Below are 14221 nucleotides of genomic sequence, written 5' to 3'. Positions count from 1 at the left end.
GTGGACCTCCAAGAGGTAAATGCATTCGTGAACATCAATGGACTATTATTTTAAACTTTAAACAAATACGATATAAACGTCATAAAAACATACATTTTGGGAAATTGTGCAACATTGTGGGAATGTTCTGTGCAACCTAAATGAAAATTACAAGAATATTCTTGCAACATCCCAGACAACTCCCATAACTTAATTAAATGTTCTGGGAAACTAAAGACCTTAGACCAGGTGTTCTTTCAACATTTTTATAACATTCTAGGATTTTTCTGTGCAACCCAATTTAAACATTGTATGAATGTCATCACAACTGAGCATATTTTGTGTTTTAGGAATGTATCTCTTGTAATGTACCCACACTGTACCCACACAACCTAATTAAATGTTCTGGGAACCGTTTAAAGAACCCAGAACGGCTGTTCTGTCAACATTCTTGCAACAACAAAGGAATGTTTTGTGCACTCTGATACAAACATTTTCTGAATGTCAGCACAACTGGACAGTTTTTTTATGTTCCCAAAATGCTATCTCATGTCATGTTACCACAACCTAAATAAATATTCTGGGAGCCTTTAAAGAACAGATGAAATGTGTGCTAGGAACATTCTTGCAACATCAGGTGAATATTTTTTGTACCCTAAATGAAACATTGTAGAATCAGCCACACAGCTGAGCTGGAAAGTTTTTGTGTTTTGGTAACATATATTTTGTGATGTCCCCACAATGTTTTCACCTGACTGTAAATGTGTTCTAAGAACATTCTTGCAACATCAGGCAAACGTTTTATACACATTCTATAGTCATCAGTTTTGTGTTATGAGAACATTGCAGAACTTTCACAGAACCAATTTTGTTTTACTGCATAGACACTAAGACACAATCACGTATGTCATACTGTATGATGTTAAAACATTTTGTAGTGATTTTGTTTTTTAGACAACTGAGATTGTTGATTTGATGCTATAAGTAATATGTATTTGTCACAGGACCATGTGCCGTGGAGAGTACTCCATACTGATGAGATTGAGAGAACGTGAGTTTTCTTTCTAATTCAACCTAATATCTGTCATCTCTGATAACATTTCTGCTTGTCTTTTTCTCTTATGTTTGGTTTATCCTCCCGCTATCTGAAGACTCATAGGTACACTACAAAAGTATGTGGACACCTGCTCGTCGAACATCTCATTCCAAAATCATGGGCATTAATATGGAGTTGGTCCCCCCTTTGCTGCCATAACAGCTTCCACTCTTCTGGGAAGGCTTTCCACTAGATGTTGGAACATTGCTGCGGGGACTTGCTTCCATTCAGCTACAAGAGCATTAGTGAGGTCGGGCACTGATGTTAAGCTCGCAGTCGGCGTTCCAATTCATCCCAAAGGTGTTCGATGGGGTTGAAGTCTGTGCAGGCCAGTCAAGTTCTTCCACACCGGTCTCAACAAAACAATTTCTATATGGACAGCATTGTCATGCTGAAACAGGAAAGGGTCTTCCTCAAACTGTTGCCAAAAAGTTGGAAGCACAGAATTGTCTAGATCAGGGGTGGGCAACTCCAGTCCTCGAGGGCCTGATTGGTATCACACTTTTTCTCCATCCCTAGCAAACACAGCTGATTAATCAAATTGCATTTTAACCTGAAGATCATGATAGGTGATTATTGGAGTCACGTGTAACTGTGACACCGAGGACTGGAATTGCCCACCCCTGGTTTAGATTTTTCATTATTCCTCCTACACCAAACTTTACAGTTGGCACTATACATTCGGGCAGGTAGCGTTCTCCTGGCATCCGCCAAACCCAGATTCATCCATCGGACTGCCATATGGTGCATTGTGATTCATCACTCCAGAGAACGCGTTTCCACTCCTCCAGTCCAATGGCGATGAGCTTTACACCACTCAAGCCGACGCTTGGCATTGTGCATGGTGATCTTAGGCTTGTTTGCGGCTGCTTGGCCATGGAAACCCATTTCATGAAGCTCCCGACGAACAGTTTTTGTGCTGACGTTGCTTCCAGAGGCAGTTTGGAACTCGGTAGTAAGTGTTGCAAGCGAATGCAGACGATTTTTACGCGCTTCAGCACTCGGCAGTTCCGTTCTGTGACCTTGTGTGGCCTACCACTTCACGGCTGAGCCGTTGTTGCTCTTAGACATTTCCATTGCACAATAACAGCACTTACAGTTGACCGGGGCAGCTCTAGCAGGGCAGAAATTTGACGAACTGACTTGTTGAAAAGGGGTATTCTATGACGGTGCAACATTGAAAGGCACTGAGCTCTTCAGTATGGGCCATTTTACTGCCAAAGTTTGTCTATGGAGATTGCATAGTTGTGTGCTTTACTATCTATACTAACTATAGTATAGTTCTCCATTCTCCTCATACTTAATCAGTTCATCCTCTTTTCTGATAATGCCATGTGTCTTCTCATGTTTAAATTGTGCTCCCGTTTCCTTAGCGTTCATTTTTTAATTGGCTTCAGCTCTATGCCAGTGTGCCAACCAACCAGTGTGTCCCCCTCCCCCCAGTTGAGAACCAGTGGAGCAAGTACATCACCCTGTGTGGCCTGCGCACGCACTCCCAGATCTCCCAGTCCCTGGTCACAGAGCTCATCTACGTACACAGCAAGACCCTCATAGCTGATGACCGCCGCTACATCATCGGTGAGTCACCATCATCACAGCCATACTTGAGACAGATTCAGAGATGGGATGACACATAATTGTGTCTGGAATGGCACCTTATTCCTTATATAATGCAGTCATTTTGCTCTTGACAAAATGAGTGTACTAAATAGGGGTTAGGGTGCCATTTCCAATGCTGGCTGTGACTCATTGCTGGGATCAATCACAGGCTGCTAATTACTGCCTCTGCATAATAATCACAAGATGAAAAAACATGCTGCTATATATACATCCATCCTGGACTTAAGGGGAGGGTGAGGGAGGGGAATTTAAAAGGCACCACCCTCATTAAAGAATAATGCGATCTTTAATGATATCATTATACAATATGTTATGGTTTGTAGTAGGATGTTTATACACATGCACTCCACACTGTGTAATGTCCCTCCCTTTTGGTACCACCCACTGAAACTCTTCATCTGTCATCCCACTGCTAAGCTAAGCTTCCCCTAAAGTAAATTGAATTAAATTGCCAAAATGATATAGCCTATTTAGCCTACTCTTATCTATACAGAAATAAATAGAATCATTCAAAAAAGAGTAGTACACCAGTAAGGATGATTTTGGAGGATCTGAGAATCATGAGCTTCTTAAAAATAAAAAGCTGTGGATTGTTTTAAATCGCAAAGCCTGTCGGAAGGGCCTCTAATTTGGGCAGCGCATTTGGCAAATACCAAATAGATGATTGTTGAATTGCGAATGTCAGTGAACGAGAAGCCCAGCCAGGCATATCGCAATATTTCAAATTACAATTGTGGGAAAACATAGTTTGGAAAACAAATGGCTACTCCTGTAAAGAGAAGACAATGAAAATACTAAAATCTGTCTTTTAGTTATACAAATTCACAACTTAATTGAGCGAACGTTATATGCCATCTTATTGGCAGCAGCGTAGCATCGGCCATATCCCCAGTGAGTGCGCATATTCACTGTCTTTATCATTGGGTTAGTGCTTTTGGACAGTATTTGTGTCTCTCCTTTTTGTTGGCCTATTAGAACGTTCCAGACAACATCATTTTTATTGATCTATTTGTCAGTTAGCAGATTATTGTTATTGTATTTTAAAAGATTATTTGACTGGAGACATAAGTATAAAGTATAGTAGAATTGCATGAAATTAGTTTATAAAAGGCCACCTTTTTCTATTATAAACTGGGTGGTTTGAGCCCTGAATGCTGATTTGGCTGACAGCCATGGTATATCAGACCGTATACCACTGGTATGACAAAACATTTTCTTTTTACTGCTCTAATTACGTTGGTAACCAGTGTATAATAGCAATAAGGCATCTTGGGCGTTATAGGGCCAATATACCACGGCTAAGGTCTGTACCCAGGCACTCGGTTTTGCGTTGTGCCTAAGAACAGCCCTTAAACGTGGTATATTGGCCATATACTACACCTCCTCGGGCCTTATTACTTAAATATACCCTAGTCTAGGCCTATTCCACCACACGCTGCTTTGAACAGTCTTTTTGCGAACAGTGTTTGAGTTATATTATTTGGCTAAATTATGACTATCCAATCTGCTCATAACATTAGGAATAGTAGGCCATCTTACATAAGTCTGCAAATGTGATGATGCATGGAATGCTTTATTATAAAGGTGCATTTTTATGGTGAAAATTAGCTTCCCCAAACTTGAGACTCGTAACGCATATGCACTGGAACAACCACGTCATTTCAACGTGGACATTTGTTGATATTAGGTGGAGTTGTTGATCAATGCAATTTCAACCTTTTATTAACCTACTCAAAAAGACAACCAGAAGTTTGTTTAATTCCCAATGTACCTTTGTCACTATATGCTTTCAACCATCTAAAAGCACTACCAAATCCAATGGAAAAACAATGTCAGATTTTTGGTTTAGTTGTCATATAAATGTGTTATCACTGCACTTTCAACCATTTAAAAGCACAACAAAGTTAAAATTGGAAATCAGTGTCATATATTTTGTATTTATACAATAACTTTATGTATTATCACTCTGCTTCATCTAATAGCACAACCAAATGACCTGGATTGCAGATGAAGTTACATTAAAAGTACATAGTGGATGTGATCAGTGCTGTTTGAGATTCTGTGCAGATTATAGCAATTGTTTCTGGAAGCTGTGCTAAATTATTTTCCCCCATGTGAGCCAGTCTCCTAGCCATTCGAATTTCAGCCAATGAGCTTCATTCAGACCCTCACTATTTGAGTGACAGCTAGCAAGATGCTCACACACAGCAGAGAGAGAAAGAGAGAGAGAGAGAGAGAGCAATTATGTGGTGCACATATCTGCACATATGTGACGAAATACGCAATTTCCAAAGACCACTTTTGTCTCGTGAGTGCTACTTTAAGAACTACTGGCTAAAAGTATACAAAAGTACCGGAGCATCTCTTTAAAGAATAGGACGAGAAAAAATAAAATCAAACTTTAAATGCACTTTAAATAACGTTTGAGTCGATATAGTCCTATCCTTTAACATTTGCTCTGTTAAACCTACCCTTTGGAATTAGTTTAATAACAACAGTGAATCTATTTAGTTATTAAGAGATCTCTCAATAAACATTCTTGCAATAGCACAGTCTGTGACAAATCAAAGTTAAGAAGGGCTGGGCTTTGTTAAAATCCTGGATCGGAGACCAAACGGATAGCTATAGATAATCAACTTTCCAGTAGGAGGTGCTGCGCAGCCTATAGTTTTCTTCTGATAGTGGATATAATGTTGAAGATCTGACGTTGTTTCAAAGGTACAAACTAAACATATTTCATACAAGGTTTGTCTATGTTGAAAATGGGTTACCATGATAACATAATCCTGTGGTTGAAATTTCACCCTCAAAACAACAGTTTACTTTGATTACTTTTTTCAAATGTAATGTATTTTCCAAGTAGATTTCATGTCACAATACGTAGAAAAATTACATTAAAACAAAGTTTATGCAACCACGTTGTGCCAAGTGGGATGTTCCATACTATGATATGATTATAATTACACTGGGACTGGGTAGGGTAATTATGGTGCTCCTCTCAGCTAGATAAGAGTCCTTGAGACACAGGAAAAGGGTTTTGTAAACAGTGTTTTTTTGTTAACCTTCTATTTCCCCCAACTTGGTATTAAGAAAGTTTGCTGCTATCAACTCACATGCTTAGAATAAAGTACGTCGCTGCAGAATCTATGGCCATCATCACTGATATAAGTACTGTCACTACACTCTCCTCTTTGCTCTCTCTTTCTGGGTCTCTCTCTCTTTCCTCTCCGGTTTCTATTCCCTACACTCTCTGTGCTCCCTCCATCCAGGCTCGGCCAACATCAATGACCGCAGTATGCTGGGCAGCCGGGACAGTGAGCTGGCTTTGCTGGTGGAGGATGAGGAGAGGGTCCCCTCCATAATGGGAGGAGAGGAGTACCAGGCCGGACCCCTCACTTTGGCACTGCGCAAAGAGTGTTTCAGGTCAGGACTATGGAAAATATGACAGTAGGGTCGATACTCTTCTGCACTTTCTGGGATTTTACATTCAATTAGTTTACTGATAGAGAGGTTCACTGAGTTTGAGGGGTATATACATGATATAGCTGGGGTGAACCTGGATGTGTTTGGACTTGAAAGGGTTATCCCTTCTGCAGAAGTGAATCACTTCTCAGTAGATTAACAACTCCCACAGTCATTCTTATGTTAGTGAGGGAGGGGGTAACCAAGGTCCCTACACTGACATACTATTAACGCTGACTCCACTACTAGTAGATGGATCTATTGATTAGTAATTGTTGGCATTTGTGATGCACTAAAACTGTCCCTTGTCCCTCCTAGACAGAGTATGGATACACTTCACAGAGCTTGCCTGAAGCCTATTATGCCAGCAGAGCTATTAGTTTTGGCTCGAATCAGCAGCTACCAAGTATATCCTCTAGTTTCCAAGGGAACCATCTCAGATGACAATCGTGCGCAAGCGTGGTGTTCATTCTCTGTATGAAGGAATTCTTTTTTTGTTTTGTTTTTTTAAATATGCATTTGTGCACCAACCTTCACTCAGCTACTGTATTACAAACTGTCACTCTATCAACAGTTTGAATGTGCAGTTAACTTAGCTGCTTGGCAGTAACTGACTCTATGTGCATGTGCTTCCCAGGGTGCTTTTAGGAGCTGATTCTGACCCCAAGATCGATATCGATGACCCAATCAGCGACCGTTTTTTCTTGTTGGGATGGAACGCGGCGGCAAAACTGAATGCTAAGATTTATGACAAGGTATACATGTAAATTAATACGACTAAAAGCTATGTTTGGATCTCTTTTTCATGTGCATTGTTATTAGTCTCTCTTTCCCTATAACCTCCCTCCCTGTCCTCTCTGCTGCTCACCTTTCCCCTTGACTGTTACTTTCCTTCCCTTTACCTGGAACAGGTCTTCCGCTGCCTCCCCTGCAACTCTGTCCACAGCATGAGGGAGCTGAAGGAGCATTCAGGCCTGGAGCGCCTGTGTGACACAGACCCTCAGCAGGCTAAAGAGGAGCTGGAGGCCGTCAGGGGGCTACTGGTCCACTTCCCCCTCAACTTCCTGTCAGAGGAGAGTCTGCTCCCCCCACTGGGCAGCAAGGAGGGCATGGCTCCTACGGGACTCTGGACATAAGAGTACCAGACTACCAGCCACAAGAGCCGGGATGACACTGAAATATCCCAGTACAGAAGGGGAGCGCTTTATAGATTTTATCACCTTTGCCAGATACCACTCCATTATTAATAAAAAGATTGGAACAAAATGTATTCTAAACTGACCTAGCTCAAAAACACTAACTGATGTGTCTACGAAGAATGCAATTAGATGCAAGATGTTTACATACTGTAGCTGTTGATACAGAGTGGATTTGAACTCTGTTAAAACGGTCAAACATTTCAAAACAAACCCGATGATAATGTATCCCAGGGTTCCCCAATTGGCGGCCCACAGGTAATTTTATTTGGCCCCCCATGTTTTCTGAGCAAATAAATCAATTAAAAATATAATTTTTGGGGACACAAAAGACTGTAAAAACACCAGCAAATCAGCTCAAAGTGATTTTAATTTTGGAAATCTGTTCCAAGTTATTCCCACGCATAATGGAGAGATATCCACAGTGTATAAAACATTAGGAACGCCTGCTCTTTCCATGACAGACTGACCAGGTGAAAGATATAATCCCTTATTGATGTCACTTGTTAAATCCACTTCAATCAGTGTAGATGAAGGGGAGGAGGCAGATTTAAAGGAGGATTTTTAGGCCTTGAGACAATTGAGACATAGATTATGTGTACCATTCAGAGGGGGAATGGGCAACTGCCTTTGAACGGGGTATGATAGGGGCCAGGCGCACCGGTTTGAGTGTGTCAAGAACAGCAAAGCTGCTGTTTTTTTGATGTTCAACAGTTTCCTGTGAGTATCAATAATGGCGTCCAGCCAACTTGACACAACTGGGAAGCATTGGAGTCAACATGGGCCAGCATCCCTGTGGAACACTTTCGACAACTTGTAGAGTCCATGCCCCGATGAATTGAGGCTTTTCTGAGGGGCAAAAGGGGGTGCAACTCAATATTGGGAATGTGTTCCTAATGTTTTGTGCACTCAGTATATGTGATTGTGTACAAATGTAGACAAGGTTTAAAATGATTATGTTTTTGTCTAATGTTATATCTGTTTGGGCATCTTGTGGTCAATTTGCTGTCTGCAAATTATTTTGAATTATGTTCCGGCCCCCTGATCATCCACTCAAGAAAAGAACGGCCTGTGGCTGAATTTAGTTTATCCCTGATGTATACTAACGCATTTGAAGCCTTTTCTGTGCTCCAAGTGACTTTGACACATGGCTATTCGAAGGATTACCACTGTTTTAATGTCACATGTAAATTTTTATAAGGTTGAATCATTGCCACACTCAACTGACCAAATTTGTTTGTTAATATAATACTGAACCTGAGTATTTCCTTTTTTAAAGGTCTTAGGTACGAGTCTGCCAATACATAACATAACAGGAACAGAATGCCACTGTATGAGGCAGGAGGAGGAATGGAGATCAGAAGTCAAGAGTCTCAGATGATTTAGGAACATTGCGTACATTTATTGTTGCAAGGTTGTGGGTGGATAGCTCCTCTCTCTGTCTCTCTCAGCCTCTCTCTCCCCCTGCCTCTTTCTCTCTCTGCCTCTCGCTTCCACTCTCCATGCAGTGCCAGCAAATTTGTCAGAACATTTGTGGTTGTTATGGTGACGGTTATAAAGAGCTGACTAGATTGTGGCCGAAAGAGGAAAGGACAGATGAGCGATAGTCTGAATCAGACAGAGGTATATGACAAAATGGAAGACGAGGTGGCCTTGCAAATTCTGTAAAATGAGGGTCATTGGATTTGCAAGATAGGCAATGACAAAAGAGGAAGACCAAGGACCATATGAGGGGCATGGGGCGAATAGAGGGGAATGAGAGAAATATAGTCAGGGGGTGCTCCTGGCATGCTTTAATTGTTGCGTCTTTTTGTCGTCACCATGGCAACCAAGTGAATTATTGTTACTAACTTACCCTGTTGTCAGTGGTCCAGAACATTCCACTATATTTCAAAAAGGGGAGCAAAGAAAAAAATGTTTTTGTAAAGCACAGTTTCTAATCTTGGATGGGATGAGTCATTTTTTTACAGTTTTAATCAAGGAAAATGTGACTAACTGAAATAGTAACATTTATTTAGTGATACTGCTTATACCACCACCACTACTACAGGTGCTTTTAGCAACTTGGGTGTGTTTACATACACTAGCGTTGCTTTCAATTGTATTGGGTTGCACAAAAACAGTTGATGGGAAGCCAGAAGTTAAATACAATTCCATTTCAACTTACTGTGGATATGTGTAGGATAGTTGGTAATTATTACAGGGGGAAATTGAGACAAAATATCTAAAGTATTGTATTATTAAACAGACTTTCCAAATGTGGGTCTGTTGTAGACCCACTTCCTCTCTGCTTACCTCATGTCAAAAGAAAAGTCCACCACAAATTATTTATTTTTTTGTCCACATATGGAGCATGTGCAGGACTTTTTATTTTGACATGAGGTAAGCAAAGAGGAAGTGGATTTACAACAGACCCACATTTGGAAAGTCTGTTTAATAATACGACACTTTAGATATTTTGTCTCAAATCCCCCCTCTCATAATGACCAACTGTCCTGCCCACTGGCACAGTAAGTTGAAACGGAATTGTATTTAACTTCTGAATTCCCACGTACTGTTTCTGTTAATTATATTCACCATACTACTTTATGTTGAAAGAAGGGGAGTTGTAGCTCTAACATTTGAATAACATTTATATGACTTTAGTATTTTCTACTTATTTATGTAGGCCTAACTTTCACTGTATTTTAACATTTTAATGTGCATTAAATGTATGTATGCCTGCAACCTGGACTCAGGGGTAGACGTAACATAGTAATCGAAAATCTGGGAAGCTCAAATTAGTATATTTTACATTTGGTATGGAATGCATTAATTTGTGGATGTCCATTTCATATGTTACGAATTCCAAGTTGTTGTGGCTAACGTTAGCTAGGTGGCACCCACCCTCCTTTCATATTTGCTTTATTAAGTTACATGTCTTGTGTAACCATATTAAACATAACATATCCCATAGGGCTGCGCACAATTGGTCCCAGCATCGTCCGGGTTTGGCCGTAATTGTAAATAAGAATTTGTTCTTAACTGATTTGCCTAGTAAAATAAATGTTAAATTAAATTGAGAAAAATATACTAGTTAAACGAGTGTCCCGGATTTTCGTTAACTTCGTTAACTTTGTTACGTCGTGGGGCGGCAGGGTAGCCTAGTGGTTAGCGCGTTGGACTAGTAACCGGAAGGTTGCGAGTTCAAACCCCCGAGCTGACAAGGTACAAATCTGTCGTTCTGCCCCTGAACAGGCAGTTAACCCACTGTTCCCAGGCCGTCATTGAAAATAAGAATTTGTTCTTAACTGACTTGCCTGGTTAAATAAAGGTAAAATAAAAAAAAAAATAAAACGTCTAGACTACGAGACCAGCCTGATCACTTAATTATTAGAATAACTAGGCTATAGTCGATAGGCTTTTATTTTTCAAAATTGTCATCTGTACGAATGTAGCTATCTTTTAACATTTAATAAATATTTTTATAAGTTGTAATGTGAACAGTATTAGTTAATTTGCCTCGGGTTTTTGAGTCATGTCAATCCATGTGTGATTGTCCCAGTCAGACAGGTAAACACTAGGCTAGCCTACAGGCCAAGGCAGCTGCAGTAGTATGTATGTTTACTGATCATCTCTCAGGTAATTTGTCCCCGATGCAGTACCGTAGCACTCTTCGGGGTAGGGAGTGGGAAGAGAGAGAAAAAAAAGGAGTAGAGAGGAAGGGTGTTGTGTGTGTGTATAGATGCACACTTGCTGTAAAGGGACGTCATAGCCGATCACACAGACGAACAGGGCTAACGTTACCAAAACATGGCGATTAAATAGTTTATGGACTGTATGTCGGGAAATTACTTGGATGTTATCAACTATACTCTTAACTAAAGTATATATTTAGAAGTACGTAACCAGCTCAAATTCGTACAATTGGATCCGTACAGAAACTGCATTTTTCACCGTCGGTACAAGCAGTGTAAGGCGCGATCTGTGTCAACGCGAAAGGAGTGAAAGTTTGTGTTCAGATAACGAATGTCGGACATTCGACGTAGCTAGCTGGCTACATATGATCTACTGACCGCGCCATTTGCTTGCAACGTCATTTGTGGAACATTAAGTCTCTGCAGGACGCGAATTACGGCCAGCTAGAATGCAAGTTTATTCTAAATAAATGTTATTTTTGATTTGTGCGTGGGTAGCTAGCTAGATAACGTTAACAGCTCTGCTGCAGACCACCTTCGTATTATTGCGCTGTTATTATTTAGCCAACAGCTAGCTACCTAGCCAGGTAACTTAGCTAGCTACTTATTCTAACTTTTGTTTAATCTCACAAACATAATTGTATTGTGTAGTTAAACATTCAAAGTATATGTAGATGACCACCTCGTTCGAATTGTCATGCAACATATACGTATTAATATTGCCAAAATGAACGCATAGAGTGCAGCACAATATTGGGTCTCTAACGCAATGGGACTAGCTTGCTAGCGAACTGCATTTCGCCTTGACGATTTTGCGTCTGGTTGTTTATGTTAGCAAGTCAAGTCTCATAAGGTACCCCCATATCTGTCTGCGCGGGACCTGACAGTGCAGGACACCGCTAAATTAAACATTGGGCCACCTGGATTTTCTACCCGCTGCTACTTTTTTAAACTAATTTACTACTTTTGCCAGTATGTCCGAAAACGCCCCCACACGAAGCTTGGATGACATCGACCTCGCAGCTTTGAGGGTAAGTACAGCGCGTGCCAAAGCTTCATTGATGATTGTCATTTTTGGAAACTTACGAGTACTTTTCAGTTTTGATGAGCTTCCATCTAGCAAACGTTCTATTTAGGTTAAATGGCCAGTTGTGGGTAAAACATGTGTTTTAGCTTTGACTGACGATAATCTTATTAGCAAGCAAGCACTATTAGTATTTGCTGAGGGAGAGGCAGTACAGACACGCCTAGCGCCTAAACTGATGACGTTTGTCGCGCAGCGAGAGTCGAGTGGAGACGTACGGGTTCAGTCAGTCGTCCAAAACTGTCCACGCCAAACTTGGTGCAAAACCACGCCCACGAGAAACATAGCAACATTTAAAACCGCGCTGATTGGTCAGAGTTCGGTTGTTCACTGTGACGAAGTAAAGGCGCGCGAGAGACGGAGGAAGTAGAGACAGAATCCCCACCAAAACATTTCCAGCCTTACCTTGCTTTTCCCGAATTTGTGTAGGAAGTTGCATTGAACTATGTCGATTTTTTTGTGTGAGTGATTACAGCCAGTCTGACTGACCAGATGGATAGCATCAACATCATGGATAGTTGCGTTGTTTTTGGAGGTAGGTAAACTGTGCAGAGTTTTATTAAATTTTTGTTATTTGAATGCTCGGCAGACAAGTGTTATCAATCAAATGTATTTATAAAGCCCTTTTTACATCAGCCAATGTCACAAAGTGCTATACGGAAACACAGCCTAAAACAGCAAGCAATGCAGATGTAGAATCACATGTGCAGGACTTACTCCCTAGAATGCAGGAACCTAGGAAGAAACCTAGAGAGGAACCAGGCTCTAAGGGGTGGCCAGTCCTCTTCTGGCTGTGCCGGTGGAGATTATAACAGTACAAGAAACTATCATTTCGAAAACAAAACATGAATTCTTTCAGTGAAATACAAGACCGTTCCGTATTTTATCGAACAGGTGGCAAACCTAAGTCTAAATATTGCACAACCTTCAAAGTTATGTCATAATTATGTAAAATTTTGGCAAATGAATTACGTTCTTTGTTAGGAAGAAATGGTCTTCACACAGTTCTCAACGAGCCAGGCGTTCCAAACTGCTGCATATACCCTGACGCGAATGCGCTTTTGTTAAATCATCACCCGTTTGGCGAAGTAGGCTGTGATTCGATGACAAATTAACAGGCACCGCATTGATTATATGCAATGCAGAACAAGCTAGTTAATCTAGTAATATCATCAACCATGTGTAGTTAACTAGTGATTATGTTAATATTGATTATTTTTTATAAGATAAGTTTAATGCTAGCTAGCAACTTACCTTGGCTCCTTGCTGCACTCACGGAACAGATGGTCAGCCTGCCACGCAGTCTCCTCGTGGATTGCAATATAATCGACGTCCAATAATGCAGATTACCGATTGTTATGAAAACTTGAAATCGTCTCTAATTAATCGACCGTGCCGATTATTCGGTCGACCTCTACTCTCCACGGTTCTGAAACACATCAGTGCGCTGTTGAATTGGCGCCTTTTCCTACAGCTTTTCCTTGTGCATAATAACAAAGTTAACCAGTATATTGGTGTTGAGAACAATGCAGGGGAGGCAGCAGCAGAATGAGATGAGAACACAGCCCTTGCCTTATTTTCTAAGAAAAGTGAGGAGAGAGGAAACCCAAACTTAATTAGGTCTATAATCCATAGCCTAACTGTTAAATGTGCCTGTCTTTATGAATCATCAATATATCTACAGAAATAAGACAACCTGCTTCTGTTGCCTGTTTGAGTGTTTGTTTAATAGCCTACTGATTCCGTGAACACCAACCCTCACACAATGACATATCAAGTCAACAATACATTTTTTTTGCTTAGCTGTGATAAAGGCTTTGCACTTCTTTTTTTTCATTAGAACAGACTCTGGTAATATTTATAATTTATTTAGTGTTTACACTTCCAAATTGTCAATAATTATAATAATAACACTCATTTTTCTTGATCTCATTATTATAATAATAATTGTCATTATCATTAGTAGGCTTAGTATAGAAGCCTTGTATAACCACATTGAGCTGTAGGTCTAAGAGCGCATCCTGTTTAGTCTTAATACCGTAACTTACTTAGGCCTTTATTTCAATACTTCTATAGGCTACTGTATCAATCATTCATTCATTAATGT

General features: G+C 40.4%; 2 protein-coding genes across 14 annotated transcripts in view; both read left to right on the top strand.

Moving 5' to 3' along the window:
• Positions 1–7920, top strand: part of LOC110533729 (phospholipase D2) — a 36195-nt gene extending 28275 nt beyond the window's left edge. For all 7 annotated transcript variants that reach the window (XM_036990125.1, XM_021618210.2, XM_021618209.2 and 4 more), the window contains 5 exons: positions 984–1030; positions 2519–2653; positions 5965–6118; positions 6795–6912; positions 7069–7920. In XM_036990125.1, the coding sequence (XP_036846020.1) occupies positions 984–1030; positions 2519–2653; positions 5965–6118; positions 6795–6912; positions 7069–7293 (679 nt within the window). In that variant the 3' untranslated portion in view covers positions 7294–7920. The remainder of the gene's footprint in view (positions 1–983; positions 1031–2518; positions 2654–5964; positions 6119–6794; positions 6913–7068) is intronic.
• Positions 7921–10902: 2982 nt separating this feature from the next.
• Positions 10903–14221, top strand: part of LOC110533727 (misshapen-like kinase 1) — a 47646-nt gene continuing 44327 nt past the window's right edge. For 4 of the 7 annotated variants that reach the window (XM_021618202.2, XM_036990120.1, XM_036990119.1 and 1 more), the window contains exon 1: positions 11002–12061. In XM_021618202.2, the coding sequence (XP_021473877.1) occupies positions 12005–12061 (57 nt within the window). In that variant the 5' untranslated portion in view covers positions 11002–12004. The other 3 variants (XM_036990118.1, XM_036990122.1, XM_036990121.1) reach the window with 3 other exon arrangements.

The sequence above is a fragment of the Oncorhynchus mykiss genome, chromosome 10 (assembly GCF_013265735.2).
Source record: "Oncorhynchus mykiss isolate Arlee chromosome 10, USDA_OmykA_1.1, whole genome shotgun sequence".
Classification (NCBI taxonomy): Eukaryota; Metazoa; Chordata; class Actinopteri; order Salmoniformes; family Salmonidae; genus Oncorhynchus; species Oncorhynchus mykiss.
This window is presented reverse-complemented; position numbering and strand designations above follow the sequence as displayed.